Source organism: Amyelois transitella, chromosome 26, assembly GCF_032362555.1.
Source record: "Amyelois transitella isolate CPQ chromosome 26, ilAmyTran1.1, whole genome shotgun sequence".
NCBI classification, from domain to species: Eukaryota; Metazoa; Arthropoda; class Insecta; order Lepidoptera; family Pyralidae; genus Amyelois; species Amyelois transitella.
The window spans coordinates 2,059,698-2,087,366 of record NC_083529.1 but is presented as its reverse complement, the minus strand read 5'-3'; the positions used below and the strand labels follow the sequence as shown (position 1 = coordinate 2,087,366).

Sequence of the window (27,669 nt, the reverse complement as noted above, 5' to 3'; positions counted from 1 at the left end):
CCCGGGACCTCCGGTGTCACAGACAAGCTTTCTTGAAAATTTGTTCAATAGTTTCATCGTAAGACTAACAAACACATACGAATACTTACACGAAAATTTGTAAGGATGTTGTGGCGACATGTCTACACCACAAGTCACAACAGCCAATCACGCGACGCTATCAGCCAATAACAGCGAAGATTCTAAATCGCGCAGGCAAAATTTCACGGGTTGGACAATAAACACAACATCGACTCATCATTGTCGGATCGGAGCTACGGCTTCCCAGGCATAACACCTCGCCTGGCGGAAGGTCTTCCCTGTGTGGCGTTCGAGACCGAATTATCGCTCCCGATACGATGAGTTTGTTCCTCTAATCACATTTATAAAAGTAAAATATATACATACATACATATGATCACGTCTATATCCTTGCAGGGTTGACAAAGCGAACAGTCTTGAGAAGACTATAAGGCCACGCTCTGCTGTTTCGTTTGTATTGTTGTATTTTTCAGAAATTTCGAAAGTTAATAAAACTTTAATGCAGTCAACGGCATCAGGCAAAAATACAATAAATTAATTCCTTTGGACAGGTGTCTCCTAAAATGGATTTATAATTGACAACGTTTGCTTTTTAAATATTAATAACAGAGCTTTTGTTCGAAACGTTTGGTGCTTTATTAGTGGAAATAAAAAAATGCAAATAAGCTTCGTTTGTCGAGGCATTTTGGGGTAAATGTTTACTTAAAATTACTCTCAGGAAACGAAACGCAAGTGCTCTAGAAAATTCTTTGGACGTCGGTAAAAATCCATTAAGTCGCTGAAGTGTTCAATTAACACGGTCTTTTTTAATTAACAAACAGGAGAGCAATATGCCAATAAAATGCTCGAAACATGAAAATAAAATCCTTAAAGGAATTGGCTAAGTGAACTTTTTTCAAAACCTATCGCTGTTAATATTTTTTCAACTCTGTTTAAACCGGTTCTATATTTGTTTTTAATGATCTGATGATGATGTTTTCATCTCTACTTATGAAGCGAGCGCGTAGGCACAAAAGCAGGAAGCGAGATGCAATGCTGGTCATGAAAAATAAAAAAAGAATCTAAATGACAAGTCAATCTTTAAAACAAAGTTTTTGTTGATTAATTGAAGAGTAGTTAATGACGAGAATATGAGGTCACGTTGCGAAAACCAAAATTAATATAAATACTTAAATGAAAAAAATCATAAATAACTGAAAAAATAAATAAAACGTCATGTTTAAATTCAGATTTTCTTTCTTAGAAAACTATGTAACGGGAGGTAGGAAAACATAACTTAGCCAATTACTATATTTTGTTTTACTGTTTTGAATGGTGCTCTGTATTTGACAGTTTCAGGGTATGGTTAACTGAAACTAAGGCCCGGTAGATGAGGGTTAGGCTTTATTTTCATAATGATTTTGCATTCATACATACATACAATCTCGAACAGACTCGAAAACAACAGCAGATCATGTTCAGCTAAACTTATTTCATAAAATAATAAGCTGAAATTATCAAAAAAAACTATCTATTTCCTCTAACTTTTGATCTGAATATACATACAGTGAATATAATATCAATATTAGGGTAATAAGCTTCAAAAATAACTTCCAACGGAAATTGGTTTAAAAACAAAATCTATTTGGTAATTTATGAGATACTAGCGACCCGCCCCGGCTTCGCGCGGGTGCAAAATTATAAATGTTATTATACATTAAAATCTTCCTCTTGAATCACTCTACCTGTTACAAAAAACCGCATCAAAATCCGTTGCGTAATTTTAAAGATTTAGGCATACAGACAAACAGACTAAAATAGCGACTTTGTTTTATACTATGTAGTGATGATGGCATAATTTCGATCTAACCATTACGTTGCGGCTGCAGTGTAGTTTGTTGCGCCGCTTCTTACGCTTAGGAAGCGGTAGTGGATACAATTAGTTTTAAGTTATGTGACGTGAATTAGTGATACCTGTCAGTAAAAAAAAAATACCAGTGTCAATAAAATTGGATACATATTTTGTACTTTACTGTCGGTTTCGGGTACTTACTCTTGACCTGACCATTCCCCGGGACGGCCACGATTTGTTCAACGCACGCACTTGCGTTCGTAAAAGCCGTCCCACTTCAACGTTCCCTTAATTATAAGTTCGTGTTATTTAAATATTTGAAGGTGCAAACCTATTTTTAGGCTCCCAAAATTGCTTTAATTAATCTGGACAAGGAGTATCTTGTTTGTTTGTTTGTTATATCTTTATTGCATAGAAATTTACACAGTAACAAGAAAATAGTACATAGTTATAAAATAAATAAAACTAAATAAAAAATAGCGGACTTATCCCATGAGTATCCTTGTATACCTACAGGGATCTATTTTAAACTTGGCATGGCCTAATATTCAAATATTGTTAATTATGTTCACATTCACGTCACGTGCTACCCCAACATTATTAAATTATATTCTGAAACAATTACTATATACGCAGAAATGGATGTTATAAAAATAAGAAGCCCAAGTTTATAAGCCTATCCCTTAGTCGCCGTTTACGACATCTATGGGAGAGTGATGGATTGGTTCTATTCTTTTTTGTATTGGTGCCGGGAACCACTAGGCACATTTTATCCTACTATCCTACTACTATTATAAAGGCGAAAGTTTGTATGGATGTATGGATGTTTGTTACTCTTTCACGCAAAAACTACTGAACCGATTACCATGAAATTTGGTACGTAGGTAGCTACCTAGTAAAGACCCAGAATAACACATAGGCTACTTTTTATCCCAGTTCCCGCGGGATTGATAGGGTTTCCATGCGGACGAAGTCGCGGGCGGCCTCTAGTATTTAATATAGGTATGTAATTTTCCAATTACTTAGTGTACTGCGTGTATTTAAAAACATGTTCATGACTGTGGCCAGTCGGTCGTTTATTAAAGCCAGGTAAGGGCTATTGAACGGATTCGTGTAGCATATTGACTGTTAAGTAGGTACTAACTGTTTATTGCTGTAAATGCGTTTTAATGATGTATGCATTAAACGTTATATTTAACGCATTATCAAGAGTATTGTTTAATGCACAGAATACAGACAAACAAAACATATAAACATTAACCTACCTAAAAATAATTTAAGCGCGTTCAAGCTATATGTAATTATAGTATAAACGCCTAAAAAAAATATTTATTGTGTTCGTAAGTTTTTCTATTGCTTTAATAGATGTACCTATGATTGATATATATATAATTATATTATTGATTGTAAACTAAACCTATTCAACTTATGATATTCAGTATCATAAGTTTTATAAGTTTGGTTTGCAATACCTACATCTCTCAGACTTTAGTAGCAATGTTCTAAATTCCCTTTGTAAACGTTCAGCTACATTCTGTGAAAGTAGTTCATCATACATCCAATATGTCGTATCATTTATAACGTCTACGCGTAAGCTCTAATATATCAAAGCTAGCTAGCAAGAACGGGCAAGTACCCAGCAAGAGGTAACTAACGTAAGGGTTGTCACTGCCATTATAATTTTAAGTGTATCAATTTTGTATATGAGCATCTGTAGCATGACACGCTAGACGCTATTGTTATCGCGCGAAAAACTTTATATTGCATACATTTAAGTTTGAATTTGAATTACATACATACATAAAATCACGCCTCTTTCCCGGAGGGGTTGGCAGAGACTACCTCTTTCCACTTGCCACGATCTCCGCATACTTCCTTCGCTTCATCCACATTCATAACTCTCTTCATGCAAGCTCGGCGGTTTCGGGTACTTTTGCCCTGACCCTTTACCAGGACGTCCTTAATTTGATCAAGATACGTTCGTCTAGGTCTTCCCACTCCGACCTTTCCCTCCACACTCTCCTTGTATATCTGCTTAGTCAACCTGCTTTCATTCATCCTCTCCACATGACCGAACCAACTTTATATTGGGTTCTATAAATTATAGTTCGCGTAACGTTTCTTAAAAAACTTAGTTCTGTGTTCGCATAATAGTTTATCCTAAGTATTAAAAAGTCATCCTGAATCCTGTTGTTCAACCTTAACATATTTTCAACTAGAAATTACTTAAAAATCATTTAAATTGCAAAACAACGTTTGCCGGGACAGCTAATAAATATATACGAACTATCCTTTAGTGGCAACCCTAACACCTCGACAAACGAGTGAAACTCAAAGCGGGGCCGAGTGCCCTCGACAGTCAAATGCAGGCGAAAACTTCAATTTTACAACCATGCAGACGGCTCATTCAATGAACGTGGGGATTATAACGCGGTAATTATTCACATTGTCTATTCTTAGAGTAGATTTAAGCACGCGTTTGAATTTTTATCCGAAACATAGAAATTGTAATAGTATACATACATATAATCACGTCCATATCCCTTGCGGGGTTGACAGAACCAATAGTATTGAAAAGACTGAAAGGCCACGCTCAGCTTATAGATATTCAAATGGTGCCAGGTTATAATAAAAGATGATCAATAGTCTTATATTTTGCAAGCCTGCAAGCTTCTGCCGAGCCGTGTGGTTCCCGGTACCAATAAAAAAAGAATAGGATCACTCCATCTCGTTCCCATGGATGTTGTAAAAGGCGACTAAGGGATGGGCTTATAAACGAAGAATCCCAAAATCTTCTTTTAGGCGACGGGCTAGTAACGTGTCACTATTTGAATATCAATTCTATCATTAAACCAAATAGCTCAATGTGGCTTATCAGTCTTTTCAAGACTGTTGGCTTTGTCTACCCCGCAAGGGATATAGACGTGATTATATGTACGTATGTGTATGTCTACAAGGTTCTGGTATAAGTGGCCTTACCCCACCTCTAAACACATTTAGGTATATTATAAAAGCATTTATAAACAAAAAATATCCTCCGAATCAAAGGGATTTTAGAACTGAAGTTTTCGCCATTCTCTCAAGCTGAATTTTCCGCTCGAACTATTCTAAAGAACTCTGAATTATATCGTCGGATTACTCGAGTTTACTGTCGGCCATATTGTTTAGTAAGATCATTTCGGCAAACCTTCAATACAGCTGCTTCTTTGCTCGCGCAAATTGTAAAAGTATATCATGGAATGGGTGTGATAGAGTGTCGGTCGAGATGCTTAAAGCAGGAAAAGGCGTAGTAGCTAGTCAGTTGTACTGCCTTTTCAATTTGTGTTGGAGAAGCGGCCGAGTACCAAAAGATTGGTGTAAGGCTGTTATCGTGCCACTTTACAAAGGAAAAGGGTCACAGCTGGACTGCAAAAATTATCGTGGTATAAGCCTGCTTAGCGTCGTCGGCAAATTGTATGCTAAGGTATTGATTAATAGAGTCAGGAATGAAACTGATGACAAAATATGGGATGCTCAAGCGGGATTTCGAAAGGGAATGGGATGTACTGATCAGGTCTTTTCCTTGCGGTGCATAGCCGAAAAGTTTTTGGCCAAGAGTCAAAAAGTCTATTGCACATTCGTAGATCTGGAAAAGGCCTATGACAGAGTTGAGAGGAATGAATTGTGGTCAGCACTTTCTATGCATGGGGTGAGCAGTCTCTTAATACGAGCACTGAAATCCTTATATGAGGATTCGAGTGCTTGTGTCAGGATAAACGGAGCGCACACTGAGTGGTTTAAGATTGAGAAAGGCGTTAGGCAAGGATGTGTTGCGTCACCGTGGCTGTTCAACCTATTTATGGATAGCTGCTTGACAGATTTGAAAGAGTCTAAAAGTGGATTAAGGATGAATGAGTTACTCGTCAAATGTCTGCTCTATGCCGACGATCAGGTTATACTGGCGTCATCAGCGGAGGAGTTACAGGAGATGGTAAACTGTATGCATGAAGCTTTAAAAGAGAAAGGAATGAAAGTGAACGTAAGTAAAACTAAAACACTGGTTTTTGAAATGGAGAAAGAAATGACAGCATGTAATATTTTGATTGGAGGAGAAAAAGTGGAGCAAGTGAAAGAGTTTGTATATCTAGGATCAAAGTTTACATCAGATGGCAAGTATGATAGTGATATTGAAAGGAGAGTGAACGCGGGGAACATGGTGAATGGAGCTTTGCATGCCTTTATGAGCAGTCAGAAACTATCCAAAAAGGCTCGACTGGCTGTGCACAGGGGCGTGTTGGTCCCGACATTAATGTATGGGAGTGAAAGTTGGGTATGGCAAAAGAAGCATGAAAGCAGAATAAATGCAGTGGAAATGAGAGCGTTAAGGAGTATGATGGGTGTGAAATTGAGTGACAGGATAAGGAACAGCGTGATAAGGGAATGTTGTGATGTGAAAGAAGATGTAGTTACAGGAATAGAAAAGGGTATGTTAAGATGGTTCGGTCATGTGGAGAGGATGAATGAAAGCAGGTTGACTAAGCAGATATACAAGGAGAGTGTGGAGGGAAAGGTCGGAGTGGGAAGACCTAGACGAACGTATCTTGATCAAATTAAGGACGTCCTGGTAAAGGGTCAGGTCAAAAGTACCCGAAACCGCCGAGCTTGTATGAAGAGAGTTATGAATGTGGACGAAGCGAAAGAAGTATGCAGAGATCGTGGCAAGTGGAAAGAGGTAGTCTCTGCCTACCCCTCCGGGAAAGAGGCGTGATTTTATGTATGTATGTATGTATGTATGTATCATGGAATTAGTGTCTGACTACTCCTCCGGGAAAGAGGAATGAATTATGTATGTATTATAAACCTTACAGCTGAACGTGGCATGTCAGTCTTCCAAGACTGCTGGCTCTGTCTAGCCCGCAAGGAATATAGACGCGGTTATATGAATGAATGAATATTAGTATTGAAACCATTGTATTCCTGTGACTATTTTATTTTTTACTCTATCTACGCCGTGATGGATAAAGCCGTGAAGTGAAATATGTATGTTTCTTCATCTTTGTAGATTCGTCATAGACGTCTACAGCAAATATCAAAGCTTGTTTCATCCATATCATTAGAGATCCTTTGACAAAACTCTCAAGCGAATGAAGCAACTTTTCATTACATTTGCATGGAGTTTAGACGCGGGAAACTATATGCCGAGTTGTAGAAACTCATCTTTACTTAACTGATAACTAGTGATGTTCCTGGTTGATACGGGTGCTCGTGTTTTTGAGTTCATTAACAAACTATTGACTCCGAATTTGTAAGCGCATAATTTCTTAATTTCAGTAGGAATTTTCACAATACTCCATTGAAAATTATCTTTATACTGGGTTTACGGTCAGGGCGTGTTACAATATAGTTTATTGCAAATTCCAAAATACCGAGAACCACACGGCACCTCTGGCGTGCTGTTTGACCTCTGTGATATAGTATTAATAGAATTTCCTCTCGAGCTTGACACAACATACAAAATCAAAACGAATTTCCCACGACTCATAATGGTATCGTTTCTGTGATCCTACAACTCGATGTATGTAACATATTAAATTAATGGATACGCGTGGAGCAGGGCAACCGCCTTTGCGATACCAAACGAACGCAGGGTTGTCAGTTAGTTAGTTATTTTTTTAGCACCACATATTTCCATAAGTCTCAATAACATCTAATGTTAATAGTTGAATCAATTAAAAAGATACCAAAAAAAATTCTTTACACGACTTTATTTCTGAAAATTAATATTGCAAAATAAAATGAATAATTTAGGCAACATTGTTTACAAAACTCTAACTCTTTACTCCAAAAAAAATGGGTAAGGTTCTCTTACAAGGTTGCGTAGGTCAAATGGGAGACGTTTCGTGTAAAACCTGATTTACCCGATCAGGGGTAAAGGTAAACGTTTCTAAGTTTATGTGCCGTTTATGGTTTCCAGCACTTTAGAATAGAACGGCTCCATAGCTTTCCCAAGAATGCTTTAAAGGACGACTAAGAGGTACAATTATAAACTTGGGATTCCTCTTGTAGGCGATGGGCTAGCAACCTGTCACTATTTGAATCTTAATCCCATCATAAAGCCGCGCGCATCAAAAGCGGATCGTGGCCTTTCAGTCTTTTCCAGCCTGTTGGGTCTGTCTACCCCGCAAGGGTTATAGACGTGACTATATGTTTGAATATAAGTTTATACAAAAGTATACAAATGTTTTAATACAATATACAATACAATAAACAATACAATAAACAATACAATAAACATTACAATATACTATACAATATACAATACAATATACAATATAATATATAAACTCTTTCAAAAACCTGAAACAATAAATGATCGTTATAGATCTTATCACCGAATGACATAATAACGAAATCACGTCAAAACTTTTGCAATAAAGCGGTATTACTGTCGGCAATTAATATCATCGGTTCAAACTTTCAGGGTTTACTGTTTAACCCAATGGTTACTGTGCAAAGTTGACCAGAAATTATATATTTTTTATAGGTATTTTATTCCGGTTATATACCAGGGGAAGCATTGATATTGCACTTATCCAAATGGATACTAATACTTCTTCCTCTTGGCTTTAGTCCCGGTTGCTTCCTCATCACTCTGGAGAAGAGCCCGGGGTATGCCTTTGACCATGGATCCTGGATTGGGTGAGTCAGGTTTTTATACGAAGTGACTCTCGTCTGACCTACGCAACCTTTGCAGGGGAACCTAACCCATTTTGGATCGATCATGGTTACACATCCAGTTGCCTGAATGTGCAGGTTTCCTCACGATTCCTTACTGAAAGAGCATCGATTAGCAATATGTTAACTAAGAAAAAATATATCTACTTATATATAATCACGTCTATGTCCCTTGCAGTGTAGACAGACTTCAACAAAATGGAAGTTTGACTGATGCAAATTGTGACAGATTTTTTGCCAACTTTATTAGTCTTTCCCTTAGTCGCTGTTTACATTATCCATGGGAAAAACGTTGATGATGAGTGCTTGGAAATACACGGCATAGAAACATTGATATACTTATATCACTTTTTACTATAATACGTTGTTATGTGGTTGTACTGAGGAATTAAGGTATATTTAAACATGATCACATAGAAAATCCATGTTTCTTCGCTTAAATAATACATACAGTACCGATCATCGATCTCTGCTATACGGACGTGCTACGGTTATATCTAAATTCCATTGTTCATCAACATTTTCTCTTTTAGAATTTTATTAGTTATTTATTAAAAAAAAATTCAAAGATGATGAAGTGTTCCGTTTGTGACGCGTCATTTAGTGATGGCGTGCAGTGTATGCATTGCAAGAGACACCTGGACTTCAGTTGTGCAAATATCACTGAGGCTGGATACAGGAAGCTGGGCACGGATAGAAGAGCTGCCTGGAAGTGTCCTATGTGCAGAAGGCTGTCGCCTACACCACCCACTATACCCACTAGTAACACAGTTACGCTTGATACTATTCTTGCCGAACTACGCGATGTTAAGAGTCAGCTATCAGGTCTCCCAGCTTTGCAAAAGGATATCAAATGCATCAGGGAAGAATTGGGTGATCTTAAGCATTCGCTTGAATACAATAGTGCTGCTATTACTGAGCATGCTCAAAGGATTGAAGCTCTCGAAGGCAAGTTATTGGTGATTGAGGATGTTCAGACTGGCATAAATAAGGTCCACCATGAATTAAATTTGGTAAATGGAAAATTGGCTGCATTCGAGCAAAGGGCAAGACTAAGCAATGTGGAAATAAAGGGAATCCCCCTGAAAAAAGATGAAAATTTATTTTCAATTATGGAATCCATTTGTCGATCTATTAACTTTAACTTCTCGAAGGAGTCTATCGGTTACATAACCAGAGTTCCAGTTTTTGGTGCTAAGGAAAAGTCAATTATTGCCACTTTCACCAATAGATATACTAAAGAAAATTTTATTGCTGCGGCACGTGCAAATAAAATCCTTCTAGCTAGGGACCTTGGATTCTCAAATACAGATGGCCGGGTATTTGTTAATGACCATCTTACGAGTCAGTCTAAAAATCTTCTCACTTTGTGCAAGACAACCTTAAAAGCTAAGGACTATAAGTATATTTGGGTTAAATTTGGAAAAATACATGTTCGCAAATCTGACACTTCGCGAGTTATTATTATTAATAGTGAATCCGATTTAAATGGTTTAAAATAATCTGTTTTTTGAAAAGTCTAGGGATTTTTGTTGATTTAAAAATATCTCTGTTTATATACATGTTTTTGTTTTCTTCTCATATACAATATTATTTCGTCGGCCAAAAATTGCATCGTTTGTTTAAAAATTATAAAATGTTTATTAACGCTGGCGTCGTTACCGGCCTATTGATTGTCTTTTGTTCTCTGCGTCGACGCATCCCTACCCGCTTTCTATACACTGTTTGCGCTCGGATCGTAGCATTTGTCACTTTATGTATCCTTTTTTCGCAAATGACCATTTGCTTTTGTTGTTTCTTTCTATTTTTGTTACCTGTCGCGGGCGAACATGTTTACATCAATGACCTGCATAACAACATAATAATATTTTATTTTGATTGCACGTTTCGTATTCCATGCACATACGTAGGTTTTATTTATATTTTGTTATTTACTTTAATGCTACATAATTTAAAGTACGATTATGGCTAATTTGACTCATTGTAACAGTACTGAGAAATTATGCATTTATTATCAGAATGTGCGTGGTCTACGAACGAAAACTGAAACATTTTATCGTAACATTTGTTCAATCAATATGTACCATGTTGTAGTCTTGACGGAAACATGGTTATTAGATAGTATTCAGGACGGTGAGTTATTTGACGGCAGGTATGTAGTGTGGCGGCGGGATCGTGATTATGTGTTGACGGGTCAGACGTTGGGTGGCGGTGTTCTTATTGCCGTTCGTAAGGACTTAGTTGCACAACAAGAAACTTCTCTGAATTCTTGTGCGGAGGATCTATGGATTAGCCTAAAAATACCGCAAAGTAAATTCAAATTGTATTTGTGCGTACTTTATCTTTGCGTACAGAATCAGGGCTATACATTTTCGCAACAATTGCATAATTTTTTTCAAGGGCTAAATGATAATATGTCTTCTTTCTGTGAATCGAATAAGTATTTAATTATTGGGGATTTCAACATGAGCGATATCAAGTGGACCCTGTCTACGGATACTACAGCACATCTTTTACCTACTAATTTTTCTAGACCTGACGAAACATTCCTGGTTGACGAGATAGCATTCCACAACTTGCACCAGTACAATGGAATTCAGAATGATTATCATAGAATACTTGATTTAGTGCTTTGTAATGACAGTGTGTCTGTCGCTGAATGTCCCGCTCCGTTAGTACCTATGGATAAAAATCATCCTGCTTTAGATATATTTGTGGAGTTTATTGAAGTTAAGCCACTAAAACCTGCCCCTTTACTCAAATATTTATTTAACAAGGGTGATTACGATAATATTACTCGGGAATTATTGTTGGTTGATTGGGAATTTGAATTGTCTAGTGGATCGCTTGAGGAGGCGACTAATTATTTTTACGACTTCTTTCACAGATTGCGGGATAAATACATACCTACTAAATTAATATCATCTGAAAATTTCCCTATTTGGTATTCATCTGCCTTAAAAAAAGCTATTAAAGAAAAGCATAAGTTTTATCGTAAATATAAGGTCTATGGTAATTTTGCTGATTTGCAGTCTTTTCAGATTCTTAGGGACAGAGTGAAGCGATTGGAGCGTTCCTGTTTTGAGTCGTATATCGCGTTGGTTGAAGATTCAATAGGTCGATCTCCAAAACAATTTTGGGCCTACTTTAAATCTAAATCTAACTTGAATGCCATGCCTAGCTGTGTCAAGTATGAGGATGTTGAAGCTAATACAGGTGAAGCGATTTGTGAGTTGTTCTCTCAGTACTTCAATTCCAACTTCTCTGCTCCAGATCCATTTGATTCGCAGAATGCCTTAGTCGACTCGAATGCTACAGTTAGTGACATTCACTCAATCGTAACTGATGTGGTTGAGGTGTATGATCTGATTACTCAGCTTGATGTGTCTAAATCGGCCGGGCCAGATAAATTGCCGGCTCGGTTTCTTATTGGCTGCGCTGGTGCGATTGCTATACCTATCTCAATTCTATTCAACAAATCATTTAGAGAGCATTGTGTTCCGGTAATTTGGAAATCGGCCTATATTACACCAGTTCCGAAAAAAGGCTCTAAGACTGATGTTAAGAATTTTAGACCGATCTCTAAACTATGTATTATCGTAAAATTGTTGGAAAGGCTAACTTATAAACGTATATATTCTGTTCTCAAGGAGTCAATAAGTATTGAACAACATGGATTTCTGAGAGGACGCTCAACTACATCTAACCTAATCCTGCTTAATGACTTTATTACCGAATCTATGGATAATGGATCTCAAGTTGACGTCATTTATACCGATTATAGCAAAGCTTTTGATCGAATAAGTCATAATTTGCTTATTAGAAAGTTGTTTGCTTCAGGCATCCGTGGTGACCTTCTCAGGTGGTTTATCTCATACCTGGAGAATAGATCACAAGCTGTGGTGGTTAGTAACTATATTTCTAGTTGGATTCCTGTCCCAAGCGGCGTTCCTCAGGGTTCACTGCTTGGTCCTTTGCTTTTTACTGTCTTTGTCAATGACATTACTAGCTGCTTTAATTCATCACAACTTTTGTGTTATGCAGATGACATGAAAGTTTTTCGTTCTATTTCTTCCGGTGTTGACGTTGAGCTACTTCAACAGGACTTAGATCGGTTATCTGACTATTGTCTACGTAATAAGTTGGATTTAAACGCTGATAAATGTGCGTTTGCCACGTTCACTCGAAAACGTAAACCAGTAAATTCACGATATTTTCTTAAAGGTACCGAATTGAAAAAACAGTCTGGCATTCGTGATTTAGGCGTATTTCATGACTCTAAATTATTATTTGATACTCACATTGCCAATATAATTAATAAAGCCTCCAAATCCTTAGGATTTGTGATGCGCAATTCCAAAAGTTTTAAAAAAGCCAAAACCTTAAAAATTTTATACTGTACTTATGTAAGGAGCCATCTGGAGTACGCTTGTCAGATTTGGAACCCAATTTATGATATTTATATTTCCAGAATTGAGGCAATTCAAAAAAGATTTTTACGTTATTTATGTTTTCAGTTACATATTTCTTATAGTTCTGATCAATATGACGAGTTGTGTGCGAAGCAACATCTCGTTCCTCTAGTCACTAGAAGGAATGTGGCAGATTTAATATTTTTCTCCAAAATAATCAATAGTATTGTTGATTGTCCTGATATTCTTGCAAAAATAGGCTTTAAAGTCCCACCTAGAACTATGCGTAGTAATCCATTGTTTAATACCCCCTTCGTCAACACTAATTATAGACAAAATTCTTATTTATGGAGAACCGCTCATCTGTACAATCGAATTTCAGTAGACGCTGATATTGATATCTTTGATTTTAGCATTCCTAAATTGAGGCGGACTCTTATACAATTCTTCTTTCCAAGCGATGTGGTTGATGGCTGACCGGAGATGATATCACAATAATTTATATATATTTAACTGTCGATAGAATTAAGTTCTTTTAAATTTAGTAACTAGACGTTAACTCATAGATTGTTATTGTTGATTGTTTAGAGATTGATGTTCCTTTTTTTTTTTGTATTAGTGTTTTGTATCTGTGAGGACCTATAATTGACCATTTGTTTTACATATGTGACGCTATTTTTTGTAAACGGTTGTTGGTCTTCCAAATAAATAAATAAATAAATACGTTCACAACCCTAACTGTACCTACTTTGAGGGTGTAACATAATACCTATGAAGAAACAATGACGTTCCCCTTCAAAATTACAAAAGATGTCACCCTTTTGAGTTGAAAATGACATGAATTAATACCGAAACCTTATAATTTTAGGAGTCATACGAAACCAATGCAGGTAAATTTAGAAGCACCAAAATTTATCAGAACCGTCATAGAAATACACTGTGTCACATACAAACGTCGTCTTTATCTAGCAAAATAAAATTATTTTATTCAGAATATAGGCGCGCAGGCACATTTTCGTTTTAAATTTCAATAAATAAAATTAAAGTTATCTTATATTAGCATTTCAAGCTACAAACTACCAAGAACTTAACCCACTTGAGGCTAACGTCCCTTTCAAATAGGGTAGACAGAGTCAATAGTCTCGAAATTATTCAATTACCACCTTCGACTGAATTGAGATCGTTGTTTCCTTTTGGTCATACTAGTTTGTCATTATCATTTCAGATAGTGAAAGTTTCCAAAAAAAGGATCTCAAGTTTAAAAGTCACTCCCTTGATTGACCTACACGATCATCAGGGAATGAAGTATCTGGCACGGACTAGTATGTCCCTTTTAATTTCAGTAGTTCGATCATGCGATCCCGTAATTTCCCGCGAGAATTCTGGGAAATCCTCTCTGACTCCTAGACAATATAAAGAAGCTACCTAAGCTATAATATGCCAAATTTCAAATCTCTAGACTCAGTCAGTCAGTGCTCTCTTATATTTATTTAAATAGATGTGTAGAACGTGACATTTCAATGCTTTCGAGGCTGTTGGTTCTGTCTATCCTGTAAGGAATAAAAACGTGACACATATAGAGAGGTACTATTAATAATTCTGCAATATAATACAGATCAAATACCCTAAACTAATAGAATAATTGAATACACAGACAGATGTTGGGACCCAATATCCAGTTTCCTGGAAACTTCATAAGTTCCCGCCATGATTGATGGCATGTCGGACATCGGTAATCGACTGTGGGGTAATCGAATGCTCGAATTTCTGGGTATGTAGTGTAATCGATTGTTAATCAATCGGTTTTGGCAGTAGATTGAATGGGATGAAAAATCTCGGTTATTTTTTTTGTTGAAGCTTGCACAGCCGATTCGGCCTGTGTGGATATAAACTACTTTTTTAACTACCAGACCAGCCTACGCAGAATGGCACGCGCGACGCAGTTTTTATCGCGCGAAAAACTATCGCTATCCCGTTTCACGTCATAATAAAAAGCGATAGATATTCGAGCGGGCGCACCCGTTGCATGGCACAATGGATACCTACTTATTCTACCCTGTATCGATATAAAACTATTTCGAATTGTATACCGTGTTAAAATACATTTTTCTTTAAGCTGGCTTTCACAATATCTGCAGGAAGATATGATGAGCTCAGAATTCTACACTAAGTACTGACTACGCGGCTACTTCGCTGGTTATAGTTATAAAATATCGGGCTTAACTTTAACTTCAGTTAATCCTCTTTCTACATCGACTGAAGTCTTGTAAAGACCTTTGCACATTGTGCGAAAATTGAGGCACCGATAGGAACAAAATGATTTTAATGTCTTAAGCCTTATGGTAGAATTTCCAACAATAAGTTCTATTATAAACCTAAATTGCTTTTTTGTTCTTTTAATCTAACATTTGCGTGTTCCCATAAAGAACCGTGTCTTGTGACAATATTTCGTTTTCAAACACCTATCAATAACTCTATATCAATTACTCATCGAATTCAGAGAGCCACTTACTAATTTATCAAACTGTGGCGCTATCTCTAACGTCACATGCCATCAGCCAATCACAGTGAAGAATACAACGCGCTCAGCCAATAGCAGCGAAGTCTTAAAATCGCGCTATCAGTTTCGCGGCTCCCCAGGCATAACACCCAGCCTGGCGGAAGATCTTGCCTTTGGTTGCGGTCCAGCCGCTATTAGGTACATAGATAGGTATTTTTTCGATCAAGAGATTTCACACTAATATAAAAAATGATAGATTAAAAAGGCCCGATTTTCAACCCCAACATCTTTTGAAGGGCTAAAGATTGGTGTAATGAGGGAAAGCCCCCCATCACAAAGCTAACTCCTGGCACTGAGTGACGTCGCTAATCCAACGGACATCCCTTGGCTTCATTTAAACTTATTTTTATAAAGTCCGCAAGAATTTTCCTGTTACATTGAAGTCAAAAAAAGAATAGAATAGACTTGTGGGTCCAGAAATTCAGGCAGGTAAATCTATTATATATTCTAGTGGTCATTAAATAAATTAAACATACAGGTGAACGTGGCCTTTCGGCCTTTTCAAGGCAGTCGGCTCTGTCTACCCCGCAAGGGTAAAAGACGTGTTAATATTTATGTATGTATGTCTAAATATATCGCTGAAGTGGTCTTGATGATTTCAAAATCTCCTCTTCTTCACAGTGCCGGTTTTAGCACTACTAGCGCCCTTGGGCGAGTTTTCTATACCAAAAAAAGCAATGGGTACAATAAAATAACTATCTATTAAAAAAATCGTTTAATAAACTAATAAAATTTCACTTTTCTAGACTTTCTATCGGCAAACTCTTTTATTAGACCTTCAAAGTCGATGTTTTCTGCAATTTCATTTTCGATTGACAAAGTTGCCAAGTTTATTAATCCAAATTGAGAGATTGCCGATCGCAGATATGTTTTAATCAGCTTCAGCTTGGAATAACTCCTTTCCCCACTGGCAACCGTTACAGGTTACTGTTTAATAAACATGCTCAAACAAAAATGTCCGCGAATGTATGTACGTCATCTTACCTAATAAAATACATATCTTCATATTAATAAGTGGTATGTTGTTCTGTTTTACCATAATATTTTTCATGTTGAGTTTCCTTTCAATAGGCTATTTGACAAAGTTCTAAAAACTATCTTAGGGTATTTATTTGTTTATAAGGAGCCCTACAAAAATACTTTTCTGCCTTTATTACAGCTATTTTATTAAAAATTCGAAAAAGAAAATGAAATATTCAAATATGCCAAAACGCGACTTTTAGCAATATGGCGGCCATGGCATGCAGTGACGTAAATTTCGTGTAAATATCATACAAAGCTTGTTGGTGTTTCGAAAAGTTTTGATTTTCCCTTGTTTTATTTAACTTGTGCCACGTCATATGTGTGAAAATTATTAAAATGAGTTCCTATAAATGTTGTGCAGTGCCTCAATGCACTAATACAACAATAAAATCTCCTACTAAACTGTTTTTTTCTATGCCGATGGATTTGAATATTCGCATGAAGTGGTTTCAGATCATGATCTAAGATCAGTGGTTACCAAGATATACTTACATTGATGTTTTCACATTCCTCAGTTCGGCAGCATAGAAATCTGGATTGTCTTTGACGAAGACGCCAACCATTGTTGCGTCCACTTTTGGTAGGTTTCGACTGTCAGCTTTCGCGGAATTGGTTTCCATTATTAAATACCTATGTTATCTGAGTAATCCTGAGCGATCAAACACTTATAAAATCTTGAATAATAATAGCGAACACTAAGGAACGGTACAATCCACAGTCTGTTTATGGATAATTGACGTCATAATAGAAATAGCCAATCACGTTCGTTTTTAGTCACGTGACAGCTGCATAAAAAAACTAATTTTCTGAGACGGATTTTGTTAAAATAATGCAATATTTTTATCTCGTGTTATTACAAATCGCTCCAAAAAAATAATATTAAGACTGATGACATAAAAGAAATGTATATTTTTAATACAGTCAAATAGCCTATTCATAGTGACAGTGAGGCAACTTGAAACCAAAAAATATCCCTTACGGTTCTTGTCTTTTTTTCGCCGACCCAGTAGGCCTTGCTCAATGAGCGAGGGAACTATAAGGAGCGCCTGTGGTAAATTATAGAGAATCAGACAGAGGCGCCGGATGAAAAACGGACGAAACGGGGCGCCGCGGCCAGCGCCTTGCGGCGCCCCGTTTCGTCCGGCGCCCCTGGGCGGTCGCCCACCCGCGCCCTACCCTAACGCCGCCACTGCTTCTTCATATAAAAAAAATAACATTTTTAAGCAATATTTTCTGTTATTGCTAGTCATCAGGAATGTTCTAGGTGTAATAATTTTTAAGATCATGATCACAGTGTTCAAGAAGGTTATGATTCGCATTCTGTAACCTTCGTCCATTTATTTATTTAATTATTTTTTTAAACCTTTATTTGATTATTTATTTATATCTTATTTTAAAAAATCCAGAAATGTACGAAACCGAAAGAAATTCGGTCATAACCAGAAAGATAAAAAAAACGCAAAATAGCACAGACGATATAATAACACGTAAGAAGCGTTGCTAGAAAAAAATACACTACTTTTCATGTCGTGTTCTGCCTTGAAGCTACCTTTTTAAAAACATATCAATTACACTTTAATAATATGGCGTTCGTCATACGTACATAATGTACATGATCAGAAAAAAATTATAAAAAAAAATTACTTACTCCAATGTTAAGAAAAATATTGTCTACTCTGTGTAATTAACTCCTAAACTCGACGTTTCAAAGTTCCGCGATTGCCCGAGGGGAAAGTCAGAAAATGGCGCAGTCGAGATAGCAAGACGCGGTACCTACCGAATGTTCGATTTTAAAATGGCTGGTCGTTTGATAGGAAAAATTAATATTTGTATTAGTAATGTTACTAAAATTAACTTGCTAAGTTCAATATACTTAGCGAGTGAGGTCTACCAATCAATTTTGGGTATAAATATTTTTTGTAGATATGTATATCTTTAACCCGATTGCTTTGGAACCGTTGCGTTGTTGGTCTGATTCACACGAAATTCCAAATTATTCTAGAATCTGCCACATTTACAAAAAAAAATATTAAAAAGCGAGTACCCACTTTCAATAATAATAATTTCATCAGCAACTATTTTGGACAAACAAAAAAAGGAAAATTATTAAGTAACTAACTATTTTACACTTTTGACACAAAATTATCCTTATATTTTTGTTCCCATAATGTGAAAATAGAGACATAAACAGAAAATAATACATTTTGTAAAACTTGCTCAAGTTTCTTTATATAAAAAAACTAATAAGAAAAATAAAACAACCATTGAAATGTATGTGTTTTATTTTTAATTATTAGAGTTAAGGTGTATCCATGCAAAGTATAATAGCTCTTATAAATTCAGGAAGTATGTTCCAGTAAGTACTGAGAGTTGTATTAATACTTATGCTGTACATAAAATATAGTATGTTACTACTAGCAAATAACAAACATTTCTTACAGAAAAATAAATTAAAAATAAATACATAAGTACCTACTTAATGTTATTATCACACAAAATTGAGCAAAACATATCGTACTTATTTTAATAACAATATTGACTGGGTAACTTCTTAATCTTTTTTAATTTAATGCAAAATTAATGCAATGCAACAAACAACTAAACAAACTTACAAGAAAAAATTATAAAAAAAAATAATTTCTTTTTTATTTCTATTACACGGCCCTAAATAGTAGTGATAAAAGTTTCTTAATTTATATAACCTATTAAAATTAAAAAAATGTTTTGCACGTATGTATAAGAAGAAAAAAAATATTTTTTAATTAAAATAAATTAAAGAAGACAGCCTCGAGATTCCAAAAAAGGTTTCACATGCGAAAATGTTTATAGAAATTTTCCACCTATTTACTAATACATTTGTAACTACCTATTAATCTTACTATTACTTACTCGTAGTATTAATCTAATTTAAATAAGTATTTTCAAAGCGGGAATAATGTGTACAACACCACATCTGAAAAAAAAATGTAAAATTTTAGTAACTATCATTAACATGTAACTTTAGCACTTTGAAAATATATTCTTTGGTCAAATTGGTCAGTACCTACTTTTCGAAGAAAATGCCCAGTCACTATTTGAATATAAATTCCATCATTATGCCATACAGCTTAACATGGCATTCCAGTCTCCCAAGTCAGTACCAGTCAAGATTGTTGGCTCTGTCTTACCCCGTAAGGGATAAAGACGTGATTATATGTTTGTATGTATGTACCACAAATAGCCAATTAACAGCCAGGGTCATAAAGAAGGTAATTTATAAAATAAAAGACGTTTTATAACGTCTAGACGAGCTTGATTAGAATCGATTCGGGCGGTCACGCGAAATACTAAATTCAAAATGGCGCACGTAAAATTATTTACGCAAAACATTTAGAGTTTAAAAAGTTAGGGTTCTTTTTTTAAATGTCGCTGAAAAATTAAGGATTTTTAAGTAAATGTGTGAAACAAAAATGTAATACCAATCACAGACTCGAACGAAATTTGTTGACAATAACAATTTGTTATTAATATTTCATAGTTGGTAATATACTTTTGTATGAAAACCTGTAGGTAGTACCTAGTATAAGAACGAAAATATATTTTTAAGCTTATCTTAACTTTTAAAGAGCAGATGAATTACTGAAAAGACCCGACAATAAATATTTACAGTGAAATCTGACTTAAAAGTTGGAATGGGGGAAGTGGGACGATTCGGTAATCTTCAAAGAGAGTTCCGAATTTTATGTTTTTGCCAAATATTCTTAATATTCTGAATCGAAAAATACGTCAATTCTATCATCAAGCCAAACAGGTGACCGTCGCCTATCAGTCTTTTTCAGACTGTTGGCTCTGTCTACCCCGCAAGGGATATGTATGTATGTGTATGCAAAACTACAATACGTATTTTTTCATACCACTTCTACATATTAACCCTTGCTAAGCAGCTTAATGAATAAAAAAAATACTGTTCTAAAATCCTAAATATTTTACATTAAGAAAATCACTCATCTTTCCCGAAAGGGGTAGGCAGAGATTACATCGTTCCCCAATCCTGGTTAATTTTAATTTACTTATAATAAAGTTATTATTTATTTCTGGTAAAGGGTCAGGTCAAAAGTACCCGAAACCGCCGAGCTTGCATGAAGAGATTTATGAATGTGGATGAAACGAAGGAAGTATGCAGAGATCGTGGCAAGTGGAAAGAGGTAGTCTCTGCCTACCCCTCCGGGAAAGAGGCGTGATTTTATGTATGTATGTATAAAGTTATTATTTTATTGAGTTTTAACTAAACGTGGTAGGAAATTTAAAATTAAATAATGCTTACCGTCAGGAGGCACATCAGCCACAATGAGATCAGACACCGTCACATTTCTGAAGTAAACTTTCGAGAAAACATCCTGAAATATTAGGCATTATATATACATACATAGTTATATAGCCACGTCCTTAGGGGTAGACAGAGCCAACAGTCTCGAAAAGGCTGAAAGGCCACGTTCAGCTGCATGGTTTCATGACGGAATTGAGATTCAAATAGTGACAGGTTGCTAGCCCAGGGGAATGCCAAGTTTATAATCCTTTCCCTTAGTCGCCTTTTACAACCTCCACGTGAAAGATATAGAGTGGTTCTATTCTAAAAGTGCCTGAAATTACACGGCACGGAAAATCTAGGCACATGTATTTTTATTTTTTTTATATAATGGTTTTTACAAAACGAATTGCATAATGTTTTTTGGCATAATAATTAAATTTTCCATGAACCGGTGTGGTTCCCGAAAAATTTAGAATATGACCACTCCATCTCTTTCCAGTGGATGTCGTTAAAGGCGACTAAGGGAAACAATCACCTAGTGCAAGCTTCCACGCTAGTTCTGCAGCGAAGAGAAAACATAGATTGTCTCTCCTCTCTCTTCCCGTGCAAATTTTAAAAGTCAATTAAGGTTAGCACGTACTATGTGTTTATTATAACCGCCACTATTTCAATCTTAATTCCATTACAAAATCATACAGCTGAACGTTGCTTCATAGTATTTTCAAGATTTACGCTCTATCCACTCCTTAAGGGATAAAGAAGTGATATGTGTATGTTTTGATATCTTAAAAAATAAACAAACAATTCTCACCATAACAGTGTAACCGTCAACGGAATTAAGACCATAGTCCTCTGCTTTAAAGCTCATTCTACGTTTGAACTTATCCAAGTTCACTAAAGCGAATGAGTATGAGTGTATCTTATCTCCTTTCATTGGTAAATGTTTCTTCACGTACATAATAACCAAGTCTGTTATCTGTTAAAAGAAAGACAAATTTTCATGAACATGCATATAGTAAGGGTCAGGTCAAAAGTACCCGAAACCGCCGAGCTTGCATGAAGAGAATTATGCATGTGGATGAAGCGAAGGAAGTATGCAAAGATCGCGGCAAGTGGAAAGAGGTAGTCTCTGCCTACCCCTCCGGGAGAGAGGCGTGATTTTATGTATGTATGTATGTATGCATATAGTCACGTCTATATCCCTCGCGGGGTAGACAGTGCCAACAGTCGTGAAAAGACTGAAAGGACACGTTCAGTTGTATGGCTATGTGATGGAATTTTAACAAATAAAAATTTGTGAAAGATTTACTTCCATGTTGATCTGGTAGCAATGAAAAAACCATACCTAGTGCGTGCCGTCTACTTCACTTTCAATTTGTAAATAACAATCAAGAGAACGATTTATAAACTTTTGATTCTTCTTTTTGAACGATACGCTAGCAACCTGTCACTATTTGAATCACATACCTACATAAATAAAATCACGTCTATATCCCTTACGGGGTAGACATAGCCAACAGTCTTGAAAAGACTGATGGGCCACGTTAAGCTATTTGAATCACATTTCTATGAAACAACTCAAAGTCTTGAAAACTGTCAGCTCTGTCTACTCCGTAAGAGATAGTGATGTGATTGTATGTATGCATGATATTGAATCAGTCGAGGTCACTCATAGATAATAAGAAAAACATATAGAGTAAGTCATAGTTAGTAGAAATATTCAAATCCCTACTAATGTTATAAATGTGAAAGTAACTGTATCTGTCTGTTACGCTTACACGCCTGAACCACTAGCCCGATTTTAAGGAAATTTGGTATAGAGATGGAATTGACCCTAAGAAAGAACATAAGCTAATTACATACCTTTTATAGGCGGACGTAGTCGCGGGAAAAATATAATTTTGAATAGATGTTATATATGAATCCATAGTATCTAATATTATCAAGAGAAAAGGTATTTTTTTTATGTAACGAATTCACTCAAAAACTACAAGGCCGATTTTGACGAATTTCCAGAAATTATCACTGGAACTATCACTAACTTATCACTGGACCGAGAAAAACGGGGAATCAAGATTACCGCAGGCGAACCAGCGTTTAATAACTAATCATAAACAAACACATTACCGCAACCGGTGTCGCCATAATGCCCAATGGATCTTGAGCGATCGCAATAAGGTCCAAATTCAACAACAACTCCTTCTCATAAGGCGTGATGTGTTTTATATCGCAGCTCAGCAGGAGTGGGGCGGACATCATAGCGTACACAGCCAATTGAACGCGGGTCTGACTCTGCGTGAGTTCACCAGTGCCTAGTATTAACTGAAATCACAAGTACATACATACATACATATGGTCACGTCTATATCCCTTGCGGGGTAGACAGAGCCAACAGTCTTGAAAAGACTGCATGGCCACGTTCAGCTATTTGGCTTAACGATAGAATTGAGATTCAAATAGTGACAGGTTGCTAGCCCATCGACTAGAAAAGAATATCAAGTTTGTAAGCCTTAATCGCCTTTTACAACATCCATGGGAAAGAGATGGGAGTGGTCCTATTCTTTTTTGTATTGGTGCCGGGAACCACACGGCACCGAAATCACAAGTCATCATCATCATTTGAATCTCAATATCATCTTTATGGGCATACAGCTGAATGTGGCCTTTCACATGCAAGATCATCAGTTTAGGGTGCTCTCGACCAGACCTCTCGCCAGGACGTCGCCGATTTGATCAAATTCTTCTTCAATTCTTCAAAGATCAATGAGGGATGATGACGTTATATACATGAGCGGAGTCGCGTCAAAAGCTTGTATAAACATAAATCATATGTACAAACATCGTATGAAAATACAAAACAGTGAAAACATGAAACAGATATGTATAAATTCAGACAACGCCATTTTTCCAGGCACCGGGTATTCAAATATTGGCTCATGTCTCATATGTCTTAATGCAAAACGCCGCATGAACTAACATAGCCAATGTTTTCATTGGAAACATACATACATACAATCCATACAGAATTGAAATTCAAATAGTGATAGGTTGCTAGCCCACCGCCTATGAGGACTCCCAAATTTCTTAGCCTATCCCCTAGTCGCTTTTTACAAATAGAGCTCATAAAAGGTGCCGCGTGGTATAATGTGGAACTACTCCATATCTTTCTAATTGATATCGTAAAAGGCGAATATGGGATATGCTTGCAACCTGTCACCGTTTCAATCTCAATTCCATCATGAAGCCAAACATCGGAACGAGGCCTTTCGCAGTCTTTTCTAGACCATTGTCTCTGTATACCCCGCAAGGGACATAGATGTGACTATATGGGCGCAGCTCATTAAATACAATTTGGACGTTATATGGACGCATGTATGCAGCTCATTAAATACAATTTGGACGTTATATGGACGCATGTATGCAGCTCATTAAATACAATTGGGATGTGTTCACATATGCTAAAACTTACCATATCTGGGTCGTTCCAATGCCCAGGGCCGTGGTGACTGACCAATTTCGGGTACTGATCAGCGTAATGCTTTATGATGTTGACTACAGCCGGCCACTCGAGGGAGACGTCGTGAAAGTTGCGCCACAAGTTGCAGTGTTTCGCTATAGGGGAGTAGTTTACCTGGAAATTACCATTAAAGACAGAGGTCCTAATATATTAAGTCTTTATCATTTACGCGGTAGTCAGAGCCAACAGTCTAAAAAAGGCTTACAAGTTGAGGAGTCCATTTAAAATGAAATAGCCTAATCAATGTATTTGCGTCAGATTTTTTGGCATAATCATCATTTCTCATAATGATTGAAATTGATGCGAGACAAACATTATGCCAAAGAATGTAATGCAAAACAATGATTATGCTGTCAAAATATATATAATATTAATAATAAGGTGTCAAGTGTTAAAAATAAATGTACCAATCAATACTTAGTGTGTTGATATGGATGCGAAAAATGTATGCAAGGATAGGAAGGATGTAGTCTCTGCCTACCGCGCTGGAAGTGGGGCGGGATTCTATGTATGGTTAAAAAACTTGACCCGATCCAGGGTCGTGGTCATAGGCGCACCTCGGGCTTCTCTCCAGAGAGACGAAGCGTCAAAACTGGACTTACCCCGGAATGATAAATAAATTAATATATACGGGACAAATACAAAGATTGAGTTAGCTTCGAAGTAAGTTCGAAACTCGTGTAACGAGATTCGAACCCGGGACCTTCGGTGTCACAGACAAGCGCACCGCTACGCTACAGAGGCAAGTCATGAATGAAATGATGAATGTGCCAATATATCAATGAATAGTTCTGATAATTTTGTGTTCAATTAAAATGGACTGCAGACTAATAAATGAAAAATGTTATAAAGTTGTTAGAAACAAATAGACAAACTTACATGTTTATTATGTATATATTTCAAATAATATGGCCAGCTGCATGAATATACTATTGGTCTTCCAGTTTTATTTAAATATCTGCCCAATTCTATATAGGCTGCAAAATTAAATTGAACCTCATTTTAAAACTTGATAGTTACATGCATAAAAAATAATTACATATATTTATTTAATTTCTTATTACTACTTGAAAATGAAGTGGTAAGTTTACTAGAGTTGATAGGTCCATCATGGGTCATATAAAATTTAAAGGTTTAATCATTATTTTGTGCAAGATTTTTTTGGCATAATTATCATTTCACATAATGTTTTACATATGAAAATTATAGTAAAAAATGTTATGAGAAATAATGATTATGCCATACAAAATTAAAGGAACCAATCAAAACTTGGTTCTTCCACAATCTCAAACTCAACTCTAGTGATAAAAGAGTGTGTGTGAGTTTCAGACTTTTCAGGACCATTGGCTTTGTCTACTCGCAAGGGATATAGAAATTATAATTCTCTATGTTTGATTTTTAAAAAAGCATGAGTGTACCAGTATTTAAAAAGCTTTCCTCTTTTATAAAACATCCATCAACCTTCAAATAATCAACGCCCCAGTCCGCAAACGTCTGAGCATCAAGTTTGAAGAAATTCTTCGAGCCAGGGTAGTGCATGCAGGTGACCTCGGCTATGTTCGTGTACATGCCAAATTTCATGCCACGAGCATGTATCTATAAAAATTGATAAATAAAAAAACTATGACAGCTCTTTGAGATAAAAGCAAAATTCTGCTTTTAACAAAAATAAAGGTGATTAAAACAATTTACCTATTAAAGTTCAAAACTCGAATTTTTTGTGTTTTCATTTGATCACACAGCATTCAGTTTAAATTTAACTGAACTGGTACATCAGCCCCTGTAGCAGGACACTATCGCAATGAACAATAGAGAGTAGGGAAAATAGGTACATGCTAGTTTAATTCCATCATTAAGCCTTACTTTCAATTCTATCAGTAAGCCAAACGGCTAACATTCTTTTATTTTTCTCTGTCTTTTGTATATCTAAAGGATAAAGTTGTGATTCTATGATGATGATAACGCTTGATTTAATGACTCTGTGGAGGCAATTAAAATCTGATATTGAACTAAACAATAGCAAAACCATTGAACTTTAAATTAAGTCCACCTTTGTTTGTCATGTTATAGCCTATTTTTTTAATATCCTGATTTACTTCTTACTTTTCATGCAATAAAGGGTTTATCAATCTATCTATATTTCAAAAGAATCCCCCTTACATAATCAGCTAAAAACTTCATTCCCCTCGGAAACCTCTCCTTATTGGCTACTAGGCGGCCGTTCGCATCTCTTCTCTTTTCCGACCAACAGTCATCTATGATTATGTACTCGAATCCTGCTTCTTGGTAGCCTTCATTGTAGAATGTGTCGGCCACCGAGAGAATCAGATTTTCACTAGAAAGATTAAGTTTTAATTGGATTTGATTAAATTTTGACGTAATCATATTCAAATAAAATTTTTAATTTGAACTAAAACTTCAAAAACTGTTTTACAATTATAAACATTTGCAGCTTACTGAAAGATAATTTTGCACTTACTTTAGACACCTTCCCGGGTTTGTATCACACGTATCTCCACACATGTAGTATCCCCATGACATCCAACCCATTGGTGGAGTTCTAGCGAGACCATTTTCCAGTGAAGCCACTTTTGCCGGGAATAGAATAAAAAACATCAGAAAACATGGGCCACGTATATTATGCATTTTCACGGTACTTATCCATTAAATCATCACAATAATTTTGTAGTAGTCCGTGTTTTCTTTTCTTTATTTTATTAAATTCAAAACAACATAACCGAACAGACTACGGGTTGAGCCGGGATCAAAACATCAAAACAAAACAAAACAAAACAAATAGGTACAAATACAAATAAACAAACAATATGCAGTTCTGGTTTTAACTTGACTTTGACACTATTGACATCATTATGACGTTGACATAACTTATATTCCTTTTTTTTTTCATTCAAAATACGTTTGAAAAGAATTCTATAGTTTATTTACGATTTGCGCTTTTCAAGAACTATAATAAGATCGGACATCAAATGCAAGGCGTCACGTACAACAGGCAATCGGCGAACAAAATAAAAAGTAACTGTAGGTCGATCCAAGCGATTTAAGCAAAGGGTCGGTCTCTGCGTGATATAGCGTACAGTCCTACATTTTCATGGGATACTGAAGGAAAGGTTAAAGTCGTAAAACTATTGAGGATCGTAACGTTTTTGTTCGCATCTTTAAATGGATGAGAGAAAAGATTTATTGCAAAATCCCAAGTTCATTGAAATAATAGAGTTATATATATATAAATGAAAATGTTAAGCGTGATGGATATGAAAAGGTGCTTGGTGCGTTTGGTGACGA

The 27,669-nt window shown here is 36.1% G+C and overlaps 1 protein-coding gene across 1 annotated transcript; it reads right to left on the bottom strand.

Annotated features, from left to right (window-relative positions):
* Positions 1 to 18,825: 18,825 nt before the first annotated feature.
* Positions 18,826 to 27,178, bottom strand: LOC106138484 (alpha-N-acetylgalactosaminidase). Its single transcript, XM_013339642.2, has 9 exons — positions 26,846 to 27,178; positions 26,527 to 26,701; positions 25,785 to 25,962; positions 25,246 to 25,343; positions 24,319 to 24,480; positions 22,977 to 23,171; positions 21,661 to 21,825; positions 20,865 to 20,937; positions 18,826 to 19,514 (listed from the first exon to the last, which is right to left on the bottom strand). Exons 1-9 carry the CDS (start codon positions 27,010 to 27,012, stop codon positions 19,483 to 19,485), a joined length of 1,245 nt encoding a protein of 414 aa, XP_013195096.2. The 5' UTR covers positions 27,013 to 27,178; the 3' UTR covers positions 18,826 to 19,482.
* Between the last annotated feature and the right edge of the window lie 491 nt (positions 27,179 to 27,669).